This window comes from Cetorhinus maximus, chromosome 22, assembly GCF_964194155.1.
Source record: "Cetorhinus maximus chromosome 22, sCetMax3.hap1.1, whole genome shotgun sequence".
Lineage (NCBI taxonomy): Eukaryota > Metazoa > Chordata > Chondrichthyes > Lamniformes > Cetorhinidae > Cetorhinus > Cetorhinus maximus.
In genome coordinates this window covers 32,381,533-32,403,217 of record NC_135900.1, presented here as the reverse complement: position 1 = coordinate 32,403,217, position 21,685 = coordinate 32,381,533, and the positions used below count along the sequence as shown (strand labels likewise).

Below are 21,685 nucleotides of genomic sequence, written 5' to 3'. Positions count from 1 at the left end.
TCAAGGAAGGGACTACACCCAGTTGATTGCTCTGTATGACTTCACCTATTTGATAAAACATGCACCTACCTCGGTTAAAGGTTCATATGCTCTAAGTACCGACTAGAAAATATATATTAAGAGAAGCTGATAATGAATGGAGTGATGGTGTATAGGGTGTTAGGAAAGTCCTGCAGAACAATGAAAGGAATGTTATAGCCTTAAGCACATTTTTCTACACATGGTGTGCAGGAGAGCCACTGCAAAACGGAAGGGATTGAAATAAAACACTGAGGCAACTGCAATTGACCTCAATAGTTCTGAATCCTCTCCTGGTTTACGATTACCTCACTTTTTTCTTGTTGTTAGTTGCTAGCTTTTTTTTTTGTCTATTAGTCACTCACAATGTTCTATTTGTTAGTCACTCATTCCATGCTTGAACGTCAGTTTGCCTTACTGGCAGGTCGTTGGTTCAAGGCCCCTCCCAGGATTTGAGCATTCCAGTTAGGCTAATGCTTTAGGGCTGCACCTAGGGAGTGCTGCATTGTCAGGGGTGCAGTGTCTCAGATGAGACATTAAACCAATAACCTGCTCAGGTGGAGAAAAAAGGAACTTGTATTCACAGCCCCAGGGTGTCCCAAAGCACTTTACAGCCAATTACTGGTAAGCACTTTTGAAGTGTATTCATTGTTGTAAAATAGGAGATGTTGCAGTTAATTATAGCACAACAAAGACACACAAAGCAGAGATACTGTTCAAATGAACCACTTTAAAGATGTTTATTAGGGATAAGCATGGATCAGCACACCAGGGAGAATTCCCCTGCTCTTCTGGGTTTAGCTCTGCCTCAATACGTGCTGCACTGGAGTGTACGCCTAGATTTTGTACCGAAGTCCCTGGAGTGGCACTTCAACCTTCTAACTCCGATGAGAGTGCTACCACTGATCCACAGCTGTCACCTCACACTGTTTCAAGAACAGCGGGCAGTTCTTCCACTGTCCTGGCCAACATTTATTTGTCAACCTGCACCAACAAAATAACAGCAATGAGATAAATGATCAGTGAAGTTATGTAGCAACAGTGACTGCATGTCAAAATGAATTCATTTTGGGATGTCCTGAAGGCATGCAGGTGCAGAAGAAAAGCAAGTTCTTTTTCTGCCAAATAAACCAAATGCCTAGTGTCTTGTTCTGTTTGTTGAAGGTTTGGAGCAAATGAGGAAAAGGAAAACAAAACAGGAAACTTGAGACAAAAACAAAAATAGCTGGAAAAACTCAGCAGGTCTGACAGCATCTGCGGAGGGGAACACAGTTAACGTTTCGAGTCCGTATGAGACACATTGAAGTACATGAAATAATTGTGCATGCCTAATTTGAATATTTCAATAAACTAAAATTCCAGTTTCCTCTACTGAGAATCTCCACCTTCATATTAATATAACATTGGAAAAACGAATTAGAGCATTTAAAAAAACATTATGCTTGGATCCATATTTCAAAGAAATTCTTAAGTGTGAACACTTAATCTTAATATACAATAGTCATTTGGTAGTAGAGAACTTGAGCATTGCTGAAAAAAGAGAAATGTTGAAGCTGTTTGTCTTGTTCGCATCAGGACAATTGCAAGAAAACCAATATGAGGAGGAAACAACATACCTCCCCTCACATTGGTATTCTTGTAATTGTCCTGATGCGAACAAGACAAAAAGATTCAACGTTTCTCTTTTTTTTCAGCAATAATATACAATAGTTATAATTTTTTCTACATAGCATCATTAGGGTACTCTTATATTTCTCACCTTGAGTGATTTGAGTGATTTTTTTTTAAAAAATTCAGTAACACACTATATGAACACCTGCTTTATTCAAAACAAAAATAAAAATACCTGGAAAAACTCAGCAGGTCTGGCAGCATCTGCGGAGAGGAACACAGTAAACGTTTCGAGTCCGAATGACCCTTCAACAGAACTAAGTAAAAATAGAAGAGAGGTGAAATATAAGCTGGTTTAAGGGGGTGGGGTGGGACAAGTAGAGCTGGATAGAGGGCCAGTGATAGGTGGAGATAACCAAAAGATGTCACAGACAGAAGGACAAAGAGGTGTTGAAGGTGGTGATATTATCTAAGGAATGTGCTAATTAAGGGTAGAAAGCAGGACAAGCAAGGTACAGATAGCTCTAGTGGGGGTGGGGTGGGGTGAAGGAACCAAAAAAGGCTAAAAGGTAGAGCTAAAACAGTGGATACATTTAAAAATAATGGAAGTGGGTGGGAAAAGAAAAATCTATATAAATTATTGGGGGGGGGGGGGAAAGGGGGGGTATTGGAAAGGGGGTGGGGATGGAGGAGAGAGTTCATGATCTAAAATTGTTGAACTCAATATTCAGTCCGGAAGGCTGTAAAGTGCCTAGTCGGAAGATGAGGTGCTTTTCTTCCAGTTTGCGTTGAGCTTCACTGGAACAATGCAGCAAGGCAAGGACGGACATGTGGGCATGAGAGCAGGGTGGAGTGTTGAAATGGCAAGCGACAGGGAGGTCTGGGTAATGCTTGCGGACAGACCGAAGGTGTTCTGCAAAGCGGTCACCCAGTCTACGTTTGGTCTCTCCAATGTAGAGGAAACCGCATTGGGAGCAACAAATGCAGTAGACTTAATTGAGGGAAGTGCAAGTGAAATGCTGCTTCAGTTGAAAGGAGTGTTTGGGCCCTTGAACAGTGAGGAAAGGAGAAGTGAAGGGGCAGGTGTTGCACCTTCTGCGGTTGCATGGGAAGGTGCCGTGGGAGGGGGTTGAGGTGTAGGGGGTGATGGAGGAGTGGACCAGGGAGTCCCAGAGGGAACGATCCCTGCGGAATGCCGCCAGGGGGGGCGAAGGGAAGATGTGTTTGGTGGTGGCATCATGCTGGAGTTGGCGGAAATGGCGGAGAATGATCCTTTGAATGCGGAGGCTGGTGGGGTGATAAGTGAGGACAAGGGGGGACCCTATCATGTTTCTGGGAGGGAGAAGAAGGTGTGAAGGCGGATGCGCGGGAGATGGGCCGGACACGGTTGAGGGCCCTGTCAACCACCGTGGGTGGAAAACCTTGGTTAAGGAAGAAGGAGGACATGTCAGAAGAACTGTTTTTTGAAAGTGGCATCATCAGAATAGATGCGACGGAGGCGAAGGAACTGAGAGAATGGGATGGAGTCCTTACAGGAAGCGGGGTGTGAGGAGCTGGAGTCGAGGTAGCTGTGGGAGTCGGTAGGCTTGTAATGGATATTGGTGGACAGTCTATCACCCGGTTGCAGCGGGTGGGAGCGAAAAATATCAGGAGATTGCAAAAATCGGTTTGACGTCATTGTAAAACTAGTTTGTGATCGTCTGCTCTACCTGTCAATGGCAGGCCGCATTTACCGCTGCCACATGTTGGGAACCTAATTTCAACACTTTTTAGTATCTCGTTATAAAGTCCTGCTCACCAGAATTATCACCCCATGCTGGATCATCCAGACACACAAGCATGATTGCACGCTGGCGTCTTTCACAACTGTCCATAGGTGACGTGCACCTGGTGAGCTTCACTTTGCTCAGGACTTCGAGGTTTGTTTGTCTACCTTGCTTCCGCAGCACTCATGGTCATCAGTGCCAGGCTTCGCAGGCAGCGCCATGTCATTTTTAGGTGGGCCTGTAGCTACCAGACCAGCTGTAAGCTGGGGGTGGCTTCTCAATGGCTGCAGGGCTAGGGCTGGCTTTGGGAAGGGGGAAAAGTGACCTCAGGCAAGGGAAGAGGCTGCAGGGCGAGGGCTGGACTGGGGAAGGAGGGTATCCCAGGGAGTGTGTGGGGGCACATGTTGATCTATACAAGTGGCCTCAAGATAGTGAGTGCTGAGGAGGCAGGTGTCAGATGGAGATGAGGACAGATGGCGATGAGGGTGTGTGAGAGAGTGAGCGGTAATGTCCATTGAGCTGGCAGTGAGTGAGATGCCAGTGAATGAGCATGAGAGTTTAGAGTGATGAGATGGTTGCCTTACCCTGGCAGCACAGATGAGATCATTCATCCTCTTTCTTTGCTGGATGGCCAACCTCTTCTGTGCAGCATTGGCACTGACCACCACTGCCAGCACCTCCCAAGCCGGCATGGTGAGATTGCTGGACCTCCTGTGGCCAGAACAGGGGTAGAGGACATCACGATGGGCCGCCAAAAGGCATTCCAGTGACTGGTCACTGAACATGCCTTGACTTTAGGGCCATGTCTTCGCTGGAGCAGTCCTGGGCTGCAAGCATTGAGAACTATGCATGATTGCAGTTTAGATATGGCGCCTGGAGTGAGGAAACTGAGGTAATGGCGTGGTGGGTGATTCAGAGGCCCCTCCCTAGCGAGACAGTGTGTTTCCTGTGGCTGCATAACTAATGAGGCGGGAGGCAGACGATACAGCGTGAAAAGCCGCCGTTGGGGCCAACTGGTAAAATGTCATTTTTCACACCTGCTACCCCACTTAGTGCAATTCTGGGACGATTTCGCCCATAGTTTTTATTATGCGTGTGTCTTCAAAACGTATGAAACCTACTTGGCTTTTGGGAGGTGTTTAAAACAGAATAGAGTGTCTCATGACCTAAAAATCAAATCAGAATGGAAGGAAATTTGTTACCATTAAAGGTGATAACTGCATTACTAAGTTAGGGTACATTAGGTCATAAGTACACCATTCACATCTGTGAACGCGGTTAAGTGGTTTGATAGCTTTGTAGCATTCTGAAACTTTTGCCAACAAAGATGGAACGTATCAATCTGTTATAATCTTCTTTCCATCCCCCAAATCATTAGCCTTAGTTACTTTAAGATACGCAGGATGTGAAATTGGGCTTGGTGGCAGCTGTTCTTTGGACAATCAAAATGGTATCCGATGTGTGCGCACCCACCTGCTGTGAAATGACTGGACACCACCTCAGTGCTGGTGTCAGCGTTTGTGTTCATCACGACTATGCAGAACAGGCAGTTTGTGATGTCAGTCAGCATGCAAAGCTGACTTGATGCTGGTGGTGCCATTTTTGGAGCACAATGCTCCAGCCAATACGCTATCTTGACCTCTCACAGCTTGGACATGTTAGGCAACAGGAAGGTCCTCCCCACCAATGTTATTTTAAAGGGATCATCATCTACTTACAGGTTAGTTGCTGATTGATTTCTACTGGCAATTGTTATGATTTTACAAGTGCGAGATGCATTCGTGAGTTCTTTAAAGCTGCCAAAATCTACAGGGAGTTTGTGGCAGATACTGAAGGAGTTTTTGCTGCACAAATCAGTTTGTTCCCTTGGAATACAGCATAACTGGGTGAATGAGCAAAGGCCATGCTGAACAGCACAATGTACTAAAGATGGAGGAGGAGGAAGGGGAGTAGTGAGAACAGTAGGAGGCCACATCCAACCAGGATATTCGGGGAACAATTCTCCAACCTGAACCTCATCAGGGAACAATGCGTGAGATATCTGCACTTCGATAAAGATGTCCTCACTGAAGTCTGCCACCTGCTAAAGCCATAACTGCAACCTCCCAGAAGGGCAAAGACCACATTTCTGCTCCTGTGAAGTTGACTGTGGCAAACTTTTAAACATCAGACTTCTTCCAGGCTGAAGTTGGATATGTTTGCAACATCTCAGTTTGCCGTCCACTGTTGTATAACGGAGGCCATTGAGGATCCCTACTCAATAGGATGTTATTCTCCCATGTCAGGAACCAGCACACAGCTTCAGTAAGATTGCAGGCTTCCCCACAATGCCATTGACCGTATGCACATCACTTTGCAGGTGTAGTATGTCAGTTGTGCTTCATTCCATAAGCAAAACGAATTTCACCCCCTCAACATCCAGCTGGTGCACAACCCTAGGCAGTAACTTATGTGCTATCCTGGCAGCAGTCTTGATGCCTTCATTCTGCTATGCCAGCTACATTTGAACCACCACTTCAAACCAAGGATGGCTACTGAGTGATGGGACAACCTGCTGACGGTATGGTTGATGGCCCCAGTGCATGACTGCCACACTTGTGCATGTAATGAAGCTGTTCTGCCAAAAGAAACGTGATAAAGCAAACCATTTGCTGAAACAATGCTTCCACTGCCCGGATTGCTTTGGGAGAGCCTTGCAGTACTCAACAGAGTGGGTATCAACATTCGTGGTGGCCTGCTGCATGCTGCAAACCTCGCTATCATGGTGGGACAGCCATGAATGCTGCTGTCCTGAGAGAGGAGCACTGCCCACTGCCCCCCACCCCCGCACCTCTTGAGTGGTGCTCCAACAGCCCTAGTAATCTGTTAGATAGCAGATTGCCAAATTGCTATGACATACTGCAAGCCCCTTTGGACAAGCTAATCCCCAGCCTTGATGCCAGCTGTCAACTTGCATAGCAGCAAACTAAGCTATGTCAGTATGAGCTTCCACTGCAGCACTTGAATATAAGGTGGCTGCTGCCTGTCCTGCACTGGAAGTTGTGAATTTGGCCATCTGAGGCTGCATCATGGTTGGGTCCACACATTGGAAACTGAGTTGGTTACTACTTGTATGCTGGAAAGAATGTGCTCCATGTTCTGTAAGGTTAGTGGTGATTTCCTCCATGCTCCTTGACATTGGATTTTCTTCAGGTTTCCTAATGCACCACACATTTTGTCGTGCATTTCAATCAACATTCTTCTGTAGGCTGGCCCATCAATGTCCTCATCTCAGTCCTCTGCACAAAATCTATATGCAACCTCACCCTCCAGCACACTGGCAACAGCTTTGTCCTTGTCCCATCCCTGGCTGCAGCCCACTTACGCCCAGTTTCTCACCAAAGTCTGATTCCACTTCCAATATATTCTCAAATTCAGTGTCAGTATCTGAGCTGGTGCCTCAGAGTGTGAAATTGTGACGGTGCTGTGCCGTCGTCTTCACTCTCTTCTGGTGTTCCTTCGCTGCCTGGCCATGCAATGATCATTTGGGCATCTAAAAGGAAAAAGGAACAAGAATGAGGTTGTGGTGAGGGGATGGGGGAAAAATGAACGATGCATGTCCATACAATCTGTGGCTTGTAGATCAGATTTTAGGATGGGGGGGTGGGGGCAGTGGGATGTGAGAAGGAGGATTAGTTATGTGGATGTTTTCACCTTTTGGGAGTTTCAGCTCACTGCATCAGAAATGTTCATTGTAGGTAATGGCCAGCATCATCTGTCCATTAGGGTGAGGGCATGCAGGCATGCCATTCCCCTCTGGTTAGCTGCTGCTGTCTCTGGTTGTGAGCCACCTTGTCCTGCTAGAGGGAATTTTGTCAGTGTGTCTGGTGCAACCTGGGTGATGTATATGAATTCAGAGCAGGAGTAGGCCATTTGGCCCTTCAAGCCTGTTCTGTCATTGATAAGATCATGGCTGACCTGATTGTGGCCTCTACTTTCCTGCCTACCCCCTATACTCTTTGACTCCCTTGTCAGTCAAGAATATAAATGTCATGGTTAATTAGATGGTAATGTGAGGATTGCAGCAGTGTATGATGTGACGGTGATGCTATGAATGTTAAATTGTGGGTGATGCAAGGTGTGGTGAATTGAGTAGTGATTGAAGCTAGTTGTGTAGTTGGTGGAACATGTCATTCAAAGATGCACTTGCTGACTCTGATTACTTATGTGAAGTCGTTGAACTTCTTACAGTACTGCATCAAGGCTATGGGACTACACTCCTGGCATTGACCTCCATGGCTATCTGCTCCTATTGCCTTTTGACCATATGTCTGTAGGGTCTCTTTCCACTCTGCAGATACAAGACATGTCTCATCCTTTCCACCTCCCCAACAAAGACCACTATTGCAACGTTCAAAACACTTGGAGCCTGCTCTCTCCCATATTGTGCTAGCCCTCACTGTTTCCAAGGCAGAGGAAGTGAATTTCATTTTAAGAGTATTTGGGTAGAGATGTCTTTGAAATGAATTAATGAACATACCTTTGGGCACATTCTTGTTTTGCAATGGCTGTTGGAACCTTTAGCCCTAGCTTAGCAGGAGCTCTAGTAGTGACTTTTTAAATGCAGCTGGACCACAAATATTAAAATATGGTTCAGTAAGTTTTGTGCAATTCATAGGCCTTGACCTGTGTAAACATATGTGCAAAGCTCTGTACTGGACAGGATAATTGTAATTTGAGCAGGACATAAAAAGGAGTCACTGTCAGCAGTGATGCTGTAACCACCCACCTGTGATCAGTAGCTGCAGTCAGTATAAAATGTGCTGTATACGCTGTAATGTGTAATTTGACTTTAAAGGAGCCATAAAAGGTGGTGAATTTAGATTTGCCTGCTGCCGACTATAGCTGAATATCTTGTATAGTTTTCTGTCCATGTTTTCAATTTGACACATGCCCGGGTGGCTTTAATGATTAAGTTAGCTTTCCCCTCCCCCCAACAGCAGCCATATGTAGTTCTTGCAAAGAAAACCTGTCCAGTCCTGCCGAAAATAAACGGACTATGGCTGGGCTGCCAAATCTCCCCCCGGCCGGTCGTGTCACGATGGGGCTGGAAAATCCTGGCTAAATACTTTTCCGTTCTTTATTTTCTTAAATGGGATGCTTATTGAAAAGAGTAATTTCATGAGAAGCAAATGGTTTGATTCCACATTATTCAGAAATACATCTGACTCAAAAGGAAAATCAATAGATTGCACTGGAGATTTTTGCGTTTTATCTTGACTTCAATTTAAAATAATGCTAAAAGTGAAAACCCTGACCACATTGCAGACTTCCAAATTAGTTCACTCGATGGTTTGGCAAAGCTTTCTTGTTTGAGAAATAAACTTCTCTTTTTTTCTTATGGTCAGATGCCCAAAAATATAGACATGTTTGTGGGATTTCATCCAAAAGCTGTGACAGATCAGTAAAAATGTGCATTTTTTTCCCCCCCCCTTTTTGAAACATTTTTCAATAGAGCATCATATCTGCTGATCTGCTCTGGTAAATAAAAAGTTGGTATTCAGTAAATCAGCAGCCTACATTTCCTTTAATAGAAGTTGTGGCAAGAAAGGAATGGAGCATAGTTCATATTTTACTCACTGACGCTGACCTAAAACAAATTAACTGGTCATTCACCTCATTGTTGTGCTCACAGTGATGCCGCATTAGAACAGTAACTCTACAATATCATTCATTCTATATGAAGCTCCTTTGAGACATTTCTTCTTCACAACTTATTTATGGATGAATTTGGTCCATCTAAATTAATCCATCTGGAATAATGCGATAGTCTCCTATAGCCGCATCTAACTGTTTGTTTTCAGCATTTCTGCCTCCATTATTTTGCCCACTGTGTTGATCACTCTTTGTGGTAAAGAATATCCTAATATCAGTCCCTTTTTTTGTTTTACAAATTTGTACTTTTTTTGCCGTGTCATATGGTTTAATGTAATCTTGTATTCTAGATTTACCTTTTCAGTATCATTTTACTACCATCTCCACGTCTACCATTATCTTTTAGTGAAAAGCCCAAGGGCAAAGCTTTCAACTTTTGACCCGGGCATAAAATGAGCATTTGTGGATCAGCCGCCAGCTGTGTACTCTGATTATGTTTCCTTTTTCATTTAAGTCGATGGAACAGAAAATAGGACTGGTTGTATGATGGGCAACTTCTTCCCCATCAAAAACCATGTTGAATTTTGTTATGCAGTTAATCAAATTTATTCCTGATTCTTGATAGCATTTTATCACTATGGGCAAAATAATGCAATATAGTTCTTAGTCACTAAAGCGTTTTTTTTCTTTCTATAGATGACCTTGGGTCATGAGCAAGGAGCTGGGGCCCCATGCCTGAAATGCAAGGATAAATGTGAAGGATTTGAACTCCACTTTTGGAGGTAGTGTATATTTAATGAATCTTTGAAATCCCCCTCCCCTTTCCTGTGCTTGGAAAATCTAATGCTCTTAGTAATTTAAATTTCAACTCTCGTTTCATGTTTCATCTCTTTATAAGTGGGGTTTAGGTAATTGCTTCTTTCAGCCCTGCTTCCTCCTTTAATCAGCTTTGAGGGGAAGATGTTTTGGCTATAAGTTTACTTGTAAAGTCTTGAGGAATTCATTTTTCAGCTTCATGAAAGGTATTGTTTTAAAAGCTTTTTTTCTCCATTTAAGTTATTTTACATGAGGAGTAAATACTTTTAGCATTAAGATTACAATATAATCTATAATAAGGATCCCTTTGCTTTTTCTCAAGACATTGTAGTATTAGACATTTGAAGCATTCTATCTATTCCTTTCAAACCCATGGCCCTTTTCCTGTCCCCTTCCTTAAAAGGGGACTACAATTGAATCCTCTTTCTGTGCAGTGGAATTTGGTTGGATTTGAGAGAGAATTTTCCTTTCAAAATGGAACTAAATGATTACATTTTTATTATTACAAAATGTATCACCTTTGAGTATAACAATGATAATAACTCATACCATGGGCATCAAAATGGCATTATGTAGATTTAACTTAACTGTAAAATCCAGTGTGTCAGTCAAATCTCAATTTTGTAGTTATAATTTGGCTGGTGCCTAAGTGCCTCAAGCATAACATGTATGCCAGGTTTTTACAGTTGTTTGTTATAAAACAAATTTATTACCTGTGGTGTATTTTACTGAGGCCATTATTTGAATTATTCCGAATGTATAAAGTTCTCAACTTCCCTCTTTTGATTTGAATGTTTTCAAAATCGCTCTTAAAATTACTACTGTAAACTTTACAGCAAAAGCAGTTAATGTTATTGGTTGCTGCAAATGGTTGACAAAACTCGTCACATAGTTTCTTAATCAGTTGAATCCTATGTAGATCCTGTGGAAGGAATAAATTATATTGAAAATTTATAATGGTAAAATATTATTCCCTCCCCTTCCCATTTTTAAAAAAAATAGTTGTGTTCTTTTTAAAAATGCTACATGAATTTCCTGTCCTCTTTAACAAGCACATTTTTCTTTGCAGTATTTTCTGAAGCTGGACCTAACACCACATTTCTTCATTTCACCGCTGCTTGTTTTTTTTTCATTTTTAAGTGGTAAGGACTGCCATTGATGGCAGAGCTGATTTTTTTTTTATATAGCCATCATCACAAAGTTGCCACTCCTGAATGGGAAGCCAACCCACAAGTATTTACTTTCTTCTAATGGGTTACATTTCTTTGTGAAATACTTTGGGCTGAAGATCATAGAATCAAAGTGTGTTAGAGCACAGTAACATGCAGTTGGGCTCATCAAATCTCTGCCAAAATTTTTACCTGTATGAACTATCTAAATTAATCACAATCCTGCTGACTTCCCACATACCCATTATTATTATTACTCCTTTATAAGCACCTATCTACTTTTTTAAAAACTCTTTAAGGACACTGCCTCTGTTACTGACGCAGAACATGCTTGCATGCAGCAAGACCTGAACAATATTCAGGCTTGGGCTGACATGTGGCAAGTAACATTTGCACCACACAATGGCCAGGTCACCATCTCCAACAATAAAGAATCTTAACTATTTGCCTTGGCATGCAATGGCATTGCCATCCCTGAATCACCCACCAACAACATCCTGGGGTCACCGTTGAGCAGAAACCTAATTGGACCAGCCATATAAATACTGTGGCTACAAGAGCCGGTCAAAGATTGGGAATTCTATGGTGAATGACTCACTTCCTGACTCCCCAAATCCTGTCCACCATTTACAAGGCACAAGTCAGGAGTGTGATGGAATACTCTCCACTTGCCTGGATGAGTACAGCTCCCACAACACAAGAAGTTTGACACCATCCAGGACAAAGCAGTCCACTTCATTGGCACCCCATCCACAAACATTCACTCCCTCCACCACTGACGCACAGTGGCAGCAGCGTATACCGTCTACAAGATGCACTGCAGAAACTACCAAGGCTCCTTCGACAGCATCTTCCAAACCCACAACCACTACCATCTAGAAGGACAAGGGCAGCAGATAGATGGGAACAGCACCACCTGGAAGTTCCCTCCAAGTCACTCACCATCCTGACTTGGAAATATATCACTGTTCCTTCACTGTCGCTGGGTCAAAATCCTGGAACTCCCTTCCTAACAACACTGTGGGTGTACCTACAGTGTTTCAAGAAGGCAGCTAGCCACCACCTTCTCCAGGGCAATTGGGGATGGGCAATAAATGTTGGCCTAGACAGCAACGCCCACATTCCATAAATGAATTTTTTAAATTCCACATTTTAAGACACTGATTGCAACAAACAAACTAAACTCAACATTAATCACATGTTACTTCACAGGCAACTAATACACCAAAGTAAAGAAAAGGTAATTTCACAGTAATTAACTGACACAAATGGGATATATCTTACAACTCCTTTTGTTGTGCACTACACATCTGGCAGACGTGTAACATTACAAAAACAAGTCCTAAATTACTCCCCGTTCTCCAGGAGGCTCACTTCTCCCTACCACCCCAGGTGGAAACTTCCAGTGTCCTTTGAAAATCGTCGCCCTGAACCTGAATCTTCCCAATCCAACTTTCATCAGCAAGGCCCAGCCTGGTAACTCCTTGTTCCTTAAATCTGCAAATGTCCCGTTGGTTCTGTCCCCCTTCCTTCGAACATAAACCAACTCTTACAAGCGTCCTGCTTCATGTTAAAACCAAAACAGTTTACCCTGCTCTCACAGCAGCAGCTTAGTTGCTTCTCCATACAGCGCATTATCTACCTGCTCATGCTCTCTTGCACTTTCAAAATCACAGAATTGTTTTAGTGCAGAAGGAGGCCATTTGGCCCATCATTTTTGCGGCAGCTCTCTGAATGGCACTAGGCGAATTGCTCATTCTCCCACCTTTGCCCAATAACCCCGTACATTCTTCTTCTTTAGATAATCTAATTTCCTCTTGAATACCTCATTTGAACCTGCCTCTACCACACTTTCAGGCAGCATGTTCTAGATCTTAACCACTCACTGCGTGGAAAAAGTTTCTCATGTCTTGATTGCTGCTTTTGCCAATTACCTTAAATCTGTGCCCCCTCATTCTCAATCTTTCCACCAGTGGAAACAGTTTCGCCCTATCTATTCTGTCCAGACCCCTGATGATTTTGAATACCTCTATCAAATCTCAACCTTCTCTAAGAAAAACAGTCCCAAGTTTTCCAATATACCTATATAACTGAAGTTCTCATGAATCTTTTCTGCACCATCTCTAATTCCTTCTCATCCTTCCTAAAGTGTGACACCCAGAACTGAACACAATATTCCAGCTGAGGCCAAACCAGTGTTTTATACAAGTTTAACATAACTTCCTTACTCTTGTACTCTTATTTCCCAATTAATAAAGCCCAGGATGCCATATGCTTTATTAGCTGCTCTCCCATATGTCCTGCAACCTTCAATAATTTTATGCATGTGTACACCCAGGTCCTTCTGCTCCTGCACTCCCTTTGGAGTTGTACCCTTTATTTTGTATTGTCTCTCCATGCTCTTCCTACTAAAATGAATCACTTCACACTTCTCTGCATTGAATTTCACCTGCCACATGTCTGCCCATTCCATCAACTTGTCTGTGTCCTTTTAAACTACTACACCATCTCCTCACAGCTCTCAATACTTAGGAGTTTTGTATCGTCTGCAAATTTTGAATTTATGCCCTGCACACCAAGGTCCAGGTCATTGATATATATCAGGAAGAGCTAGGGTCCCAACACTGACCCCTGGAGAACTCCACTACCAACCTTCCTCCTGAAGGATGTCTGAAAAACAACCATTAACCACTACTTGCCTTTTCTTGTCACTTATCCAATTTCATATCCATGTTGCTACTGTCCCTTTTATTCCATGAGCTATAACTTTGCTCACAAGTCTGTTGTGTGGCATCAAATGCCTTTTTGGGAAGTCCATGTACACCACATAACAGCATACCCTCATCAACCCTTTCTGTTACCTCTTTAAAAAGTCCAGCAAGTTAGTTAAAAAATGATTTGCCCTTAACAAATCTATGCTGGCTTCCCTTAATTGAACCTGCATTCACCCAAGTGACTATTAATTTTGCCCCGAATTGTTGTTTTTAAAAGCTCCCCCACCATCAATGTTAAATTGACCGGCCTTTAGTTGCAGGGCTTATCTTTATGCCCTTTTTTGAACAAGGTTGTAACATTTGCAATTCTCCAGCTCTCTGGCACCATCCTGAGTCTAAGGAAGACTAGAAAATTATAGCTAGTGTCTCTGCAATTTCTGTTCCCACCTCCCTCAGTATCCTTGGATGCATCTCATCCGGTCCAGCTGCCTTATGCACTTTAAGTACTGATAGCCTATCCAATACTCGTCTCCTTATCAATTTTAAACCCCTGAAGTGTCTAAATTACCTCTTCTTTCAACATAACCTGTGCAGCATCTTCTCATTCCTTGGTAAAGACCGATGAAAAGGATTCATTTTTTTACCTCCAATATGCCCCCTGCCTCTGTGTAAGTGTCCTTTTTGGTTCCAAATTCGCCCCACTCCTCCCTTTACCACTTTTTTACAATTTATATGCCTATAGAAGACTTTAGGATTTCTTTTATGTTAGCTGCCAGTCTCTTTTCATACTCTCTCTCTGTTCTCTGTTATGTTATCCACTTGACACCTGTCATAAGTACACTTTTTCTTCTTCTTAATCTCTATATCTTTAGTCATCCAGGGAGCTCAGGACTTGCCTGCTACATCTTTTCCCTTTGTGGGAATATACATTGACTGTGCTTGAACTATTATCACTTCTTTAAAGGTAGTGCATTGTTCAATTACAGTTTTTCCCATCAACATTTGACTCCAATTTATCTGGCCCAGATCCATTCTTACCCCAGTGAAGTTGGCTTTCCCCCAGTTAATTATTCATACTCTGGATTGTTTTTTGTCCTTTTCCATAGCCAATCTAAGCTTTCATTCTTCTCTTATGCGCGCTTTCCCCACGTGCTTTCTCTCCCCTGGTAATTTGAAGTGCAATACACCTTTAAGAGAATGTAAGCAGATTGACCACATGACTGGATTACCCAATCGCTGTGTAGCGCGGGCTACATTGTTAATCAGTAGTTATATTTGGACTTTGGTTTGAGAAGCACACGTGTTAGTGATCCGTTAATTATGTGAATAAACAGCAGGTGCTTCATTTTACAATGGTCTCTTCATCTACATCATCTTGATTACCAACTCACTCATCAGTAGATAGGCGTGCAACTTGTGTTCGCTGAACAAGCGACCCAATAGAAGGGACATAACTCTTTCTCTCTCCCTCGCTCTTTCTTTCTCTTTCCCTTGCTCGTTCCTTTCTTTTCTTTCTCTCTCCCTCGCTCGCTTGCTCTTTTTGTCTCTGCAAAATGAAAAGGGAGATATTTTGCATAGCCTGTACAGCCTTTCCATGTCCTTTGTTAAAAGATTTGCCATGGTTTTACATTCTTCCATGTTGCTTTTAAAATCTATATTTGATCGCGCACAGTCTGGACCCTGGGGTAGCATTTGTGATGGGTGCAAAGGTTTTACAGTTCATTTGCTCTGGTTAGCTTAGTCAGGAACAACATTGTAGATTGTGGCTGTGAACTGGAATCCCAGGAAAAAAATCCACTGTTATAGCGCTACTTACCCTCTGGATTCAGCAGCTACCTTTGTTCTTCCTTAAAGCCAGACACTTAATTGTCATCAGGGTTTCTACTTTCCAAAACAGATTCTGAACCACGCTGTTAAGCTTTTAAACTTCTATCTTCATTTCCTTCCATGCCTACGTGTTTTTTAATGTCCAACATTTTCAACAAGTCTAACATCTATATTGTCATGAAGGACAATCACATTTACCTCATCCTATTTAAGTTCAGGATCGCCTTTAAGTTCTTTTCCATAATTTAATCCTTCCGCTTTCTTTTCCAAGAGACAGGTTTAACACTGCCTCCTTTTGTGCACAGCTAATTTTTCTGAGTAAAATCCTCTTTAGCTGCTTTAAGAACTTCGTTAAGGTTGTTTTGTTCTCAGCCAAGAATGTTTGATACTCGTTGTCAGTTCACAAATTTTCTTAAATTTCTTTTTGCTTTTCATCCTCCTATTGTGTTTTGAGTTTTCTCTAATTCCTTTCCAGTAACAGTGATTAATTTGTCATTTTGAAGTTCTAATTTATGTTCAAGAACACATATCCTTCCTCACAATTCTATGGTGTCAGCATGTGCCTTCAAAGCATTCCTTTCCTCTATTTAATCATTAGCTTTGAGTGCTGTTGCTGAGTGCTTTGCCACACCTTGCTCATGCTTTTCCTGCATTTCCGTTAACTCTTTCTTTTCAGCTTGATGTTCCAGTGTCCCTTTTAAAACTAGTAGTTTAGGGTTTGACTCTTAGGACAAATCTTTAGTTGAAACAGTACTTTTTTGCAGTAGTGTTATAGGTAGTTATGGATCCTTTTAAGAAAAAGTGTGCTTATGACAGATCTCAGGTGGATAACATAACAGAGAACCAGGCTGAATATTGAAGATTCAGAGGGCAGTGAAAAAGTAATAGAGGCAAAGAGAGAGTATGAAAAGAGACTGGCAGCTAACAAAAGGAATCCTAAAGTCTTCGATAGGCATATAAATTTGTAAAAGGGTGGTAAAGGGAAGAGTGGGGCCAATTTAGGAACCAAAAAGGACACTTACACATAGAGGCAGGAGGCATAGTAGAGATAAAAAATGAATACTTTTCATTGGTCTTTATCAAAGAAGAAGATGCTGCACAGGTCATGTTGAAAGCAGAGGTAATTTAGACACTTCAGGGGCTTAAAATTGATAAGGAGGCGAGTATTGGATAGGATGTCAGTACTTAAAGTGGATAAGGCAGCTGGACCGGATGAGATGCATCCAAGGATACTGAGGGAGGTGGGAACAGAAATTGCAGAGACTCTGGCCATAATTTTAAGTCACTCAGTTTCCCTCATACAACTTCAGTTTCAACAGCCTGAATGGATTTTTTCCAAAACCACTGGAGACAGCAGGACCCAGTCATTTCCTAATATAAAATCTACACTATCAATAAGCAAGTTATCAACCACCCCCACAGGTACAGGACCAATAATTAAACTACATTTTAAAATAACTCTATACAAGCAATGGGTAAACAATTTCCATCAATACCCTATATCAATACATTTATATTTAGCGAGTTTTCTGGAGGGAAATCCCTGTTACCTGCCAATATCAGTGACCTTGCTAATCCTGTATCTCTAAGAATAACAATTGGTTTCCCTGCCTTACCAGACAAGAATGAGATCACCTTTAAACAGAAAAATTCCACAATTTTCTGCACCCTCTCCCACGTTAAATAGCGAATACAGGAGAACATACAGATTTGTCATCAGCTTTGCCCACTTAGACGATATTTTCTGGAGGAACACCGTGCAATCATACAAATGCTATATTTTTACTTCTTAATTTCCAACATTCAGCTTTCACATGGTCTTTTTTATGAAAGAGATAACGGGCCAGATTTTCATGGAGTATTAAGGACTCTGAAGCCATTTTAAAATGTCATAATTCCCACCTCTATTCCCAGTGCCCCCAATTTTCAGTGGCACAGGTCAGAGTAACAAGCCTGCACCCCATCCTGGCTGGCTCCATCCTGGGGTAGACATCTCCTACCCCTTGAGATTTTTTAGTGGATGTGGACCAGCATTTCCATGGGCAACATTTCAACATCTCCTCTCCCCCCACCCCCGCACTCCGAACTGGAGGGGTGGGTGGGGGGAGGAAGGTGGGAGCAGGCACAGGCCTCTGATCAGCACCCCCAATATGGGGTGGGGGGGGGGGGCATGCCACCATTTTAGGTGGGCGGGCCAATTAAGGACCGCCCCGAGTGACGTTCGCCAGGAAGCGCTGTGCGGGCGGTGGGGGGATTGCCTCAGCCGGGAGTGCGCTCTTTCTCACATGCGTGCAAAAGAGCGCACGGATCTCCCTGAAGCAAAGTGCTACCTCAGGGAGATCGGCTCCGATTCAAAAGTTGAAATAAAGATAATAAAATTTCCCTGCTATGTCCCCTCATGTGACACTGTCACTTGATTTGGGACATGTCCATAACTTTTATTTAAACATTTGATAAAAATTTAAATACCTTCATGAAACCTCACCCTGTCCGAGGATGAGATTTCATGCTTTATCCGAGGCCCGCCTGGGCTCCCGGTCTGCCCACCAACCTTAAGGTCCACCAATCAAGTTAATTAGTTTTTTAATGACCTTAACTGCGTGGAGGCATGATCCATTGTCTGGAATATTTTGAAAGGCAAGGTCAAAAGGCCTTTAATCATGCCTTCCGTGCCAACTCATACCCCCACCCCCCATGGCTCCTCATATCTTCCATGTGAACTCATGCCCATTCACCCAGTATACGCTCTTTTTAGAATCAATGAACCCTATAGTAACAATGGCATGTGTGAAAATGCTTAAAAAACATCCATTCATACTTTTTTTTAAATCTGTTGTTGCTACAACCCTATAAAAGTGTCAATAAACCAGACTTTTAAAGTATAAATAACAGAATCTATAAGCCAATGACACCTCTTTATCTTGTGCAAATAAACATTGAGCTATTTACAAACAAGATCACAGATATATATAAAAAAAAGGCTTATTATAACATAATAAAGTTGCCAATCTTCTCTGTGTCAATAGTCTTTTATGAGAGTCTGGACTCACCATTTCCCCTTTCCAGAACATTCTATGTCACTTTAATTTAGTGGAGACATATTAAAACGAACCGTCTTGTAAAATCCAGCATTCGTATTGCAGCCAATTTTATAACCATATCAACCCTAATCTCTTCTATACATTCTCTAAACCTCCACCAATCTCTGTTCCTGTAAAACCACCCTTAAAACCCACCTCTTCAGCCGAGCCTTTGGCTTCCAGTCTGAATATTGACTTTTATCGGACATCCGTTTATGTTTGATTTATGAATCACCTTAAAATGTTTTTCCTCAAGGCACTATATAAATGCATATTGCTGCTAAATTATTCTTGTATTGGGTTGTGGAACAGATCACTGTAATAGTAACAATTGGCACATTTTCCAATGGCGCTGCTTGGCAGTATTTCAAACAGCTCAACAGCATAGTGTTTAAGATGCGAACATCTCAGTACTGTGGCCAGAACCTGGGGTTAAGTGCTTACGATCCCTAAGTTTGACAGTAGAAGATTTTTTTCTTTAATTTTTGTGTGTCCTATCGTGTTTCTCGGTTAAAAATAGTAACATCTTATTAGTCTTATCATGTATTTAGTATGACTCCTGTTATTGTTATCACGAACAAACCTTGTCTTTACCAAGTGAATTTTCTCCCTGTTGGGAGCGGCCCGCGATCAGCTGTGTGCCGCCAGTTTACATGGGCTCAGCACTACCTGTTCAGGCGGGGGCAGGGGGGGAGAGTCAGGGCCTGCGCTCTTTCATGCATGCGCGCGAAAGAGCGCAGAAATCTCCCTGAGGCACGGAGCTGCCTCGGAGATTAACCTAAGTTTTAAACTTGGGGGTTGTGGGGGGGAGAAAAATGAAAAAATAATATTATTCAGACATGTCCCCTCATGTGATCAGGGTCACATGAGCTGGGACATGTTTATGAATTTTCATAATTTTTATTTAATTAATGAAACCTCATCCCGCCCGTGGATGAGGTTTCATGAAAAATGCGAAGGCCGCCTGGGCTCTTCGCCTGCCCCGCCAACCTTAAGGTTGGACGGGCAGCTTTCTCAATAAGGTTAATTAGTTTATTAATGGCCTTGATGGGCCTTTGACAGCTCGGTGGGCGCGCAGCTGACTCCGGTGCACGCCCGCCGAACTGAAGATCAGAATGACGCTTGGTGATGTCGGGGCGCAGCCTGACATCATCACCACGTGACATTTTACACTTGGGCATGCGGGACCCGCCCCCGCACACCAAACAGAAGATTCTGGCCTAAGAGTTGGATCACCAGCTGAAGCAAGGAAGGCAAAAGTATGAAAAGAAGGATGAAGTTCTCTACTAATTTGCTTGTACACCTCAACTATGCAAGCTATGCATAGCACAGCAACATGTATTGCATACTTTTTGTGTTTATTTGGATATGAAGCAGCTTCAAATGTAAACATTAGTAAGAGACAAATATAATTGCCTATCTTCAGAATTTAGGGTTTTTTTTTGTTGGAGGGGGTGAGAGAACACTGTTGTCATCGCTTTGTCTAATTTGCTTAATTCTGGGATTGGTATGGGTGATTTATCCTGACGCCAGTGTAATGAAGAAATTCCTTTCATGGCTGACGGTCTATTTTTGCATAATGTGTTTAAGTTTGGTCAAAATATTCGGCAGCTTGAAAATGAGCCATGTGAATGTGACCTTCTGGCTTGATTTCTACCACAAGAAAACAATACCACATTTTATCCTGTGAGCAGCCACAGAAGAAATTTTAAATATACCCAGTTGCATTTTTTTATTGGCCCCTTTCATATCCATACATGTAAGTTCAGTGGATCATGAAACCAGCAATAATTCAAATGGTACTAGGGACTCCGTTCTATCTCTAGTCACAGACCACAATGTAAACAGCCGAAGTGTTATACTAATTCGCACCAGAGCAGTCTGCCTTTTATGTTGTTTGAGAGACTGGCAGAATGCAATTGTCAACTGTCAGTCTTCCTCATCAGTACAGAATAAGTTGGTTCAAGAGACTTGTTGACTCTCATGACCAGTTATAATGGCTCAGAGTTTGCTGCAAAATTAATGATGACTTTCATGGAACCCATTTGATATTAGTGTGTAAATCATCCAGCAAAATGTGGCAAGGAGAACTTAACCCGTGAAGTGCGAATTGTCACAATTGCTGGATGATTTGTGCCACTCTGCTGTTTGTCTTACAAAAAGAGCAACTGGCCTACAAGCTCCCTGACAGTTTCATTGAATTGCTGTGCTGACTTATTAATTGGCAGTTAAACTCCTCACAGACAGTCTGGGCTGCTACTTAACAGTATAAGTACCATTTTTATTGAGGAGACTTATGCTTCAGCAATGCTACTTAATCTCTTTGGCCCAGAAGGGAAAAATTTAAATAAATATAAATTTAAATTACTAAATTTATTTAATTTAGTTTTCATTCTCACAGGTAGTAAATTGCTGTAGAGATTTTTAAAATTTAAGTAAATTTTTTTTTAAACTTGCGTTTCAGTTCTGTTTTGTTTTTCTCTCTCCTAATCCAAACTTTCTTTCCTTTTATGTACCTGACTTGTCTCTAATTCAACCTCCTTCCATGTCATTTATCTGTCTTTCTCAACCATTAAATCTCATTGGTTAAGGAAAGACACTGTTGCTTCCAAAAGTTTGTCAAGGTCCCTAATGTCCTGCTGCCCTCACTATGACATTAGCAGCTCTCCCTTCCAGCAATTTACAAGGTAAAAAGATTTTGAGCTAAGAGGTGAGAGAAAAAGTCTAACTTGCCGGGCACACCACAAGATACCTCCGTCCAGCAAAATCTGGGCTAGTGTGAATGGGTATCACCATATATTTTCCAATGAATTACAGTAGATTGCTGCAAGTCTTCACTCTGACTCAGCTAAATCGGCCAGCTTCAATGCAACGCTGCTGCACAACTCCTGGATATATTCCATAAATTTGGTTTTATGAAATTATTTACCTACTTATCCAAACTGATTCTTATTCTGGTCACTCCCTACATTCACTGCTCGGAGATTTCCTGGTTGAAGTGTGCATTTTCGGTCCAGATGCTCCTCCTGGCTGTGGCTTTGCTCTTTGCA

The 21,685-nt window shown here is 42.3% G+C and overlaps 1 protein-coding gene and 1 long non-coding RNA gene across 2 annotated transcripts in view; one reads left to right on the top strand and one right to left on the bottom strand.

Annotated features, from left to right (window-relative positions):
• The window catches only part of tes (testis derived transcript (3 LIM domains)), a 56,985-nt gene that overhangs the window by 230 nt on the left and 35,070 nt on the right, over positions 1–21,685 (top strand). Inside the window, exon 2 of the mRNA XM_078568045.1 lies at positions 9,726–9,811. Coding sequence (XP_078424171.1) covers positions 9,726–9,811 — 86 coding nt within the window. The remainder of the gene's footprint in view (positions 1–9,725; positions 9,812–21,685) is intronic.
• Positions 735–21,685, bottom strand: part of LOC144696587 (uncharacterized) — a 31,797-nt gene continuing 10,846 nt past the window's right edge. The window contains exon 3 of the long non-coding RNA XR_013580206.1: positions 735–1,002. This is a non-coding gene — a long non-coding RNA (uncharacterized LOC144696587). The remainder of the gene's footprint in view (positions 1,003–21,685) is intronic.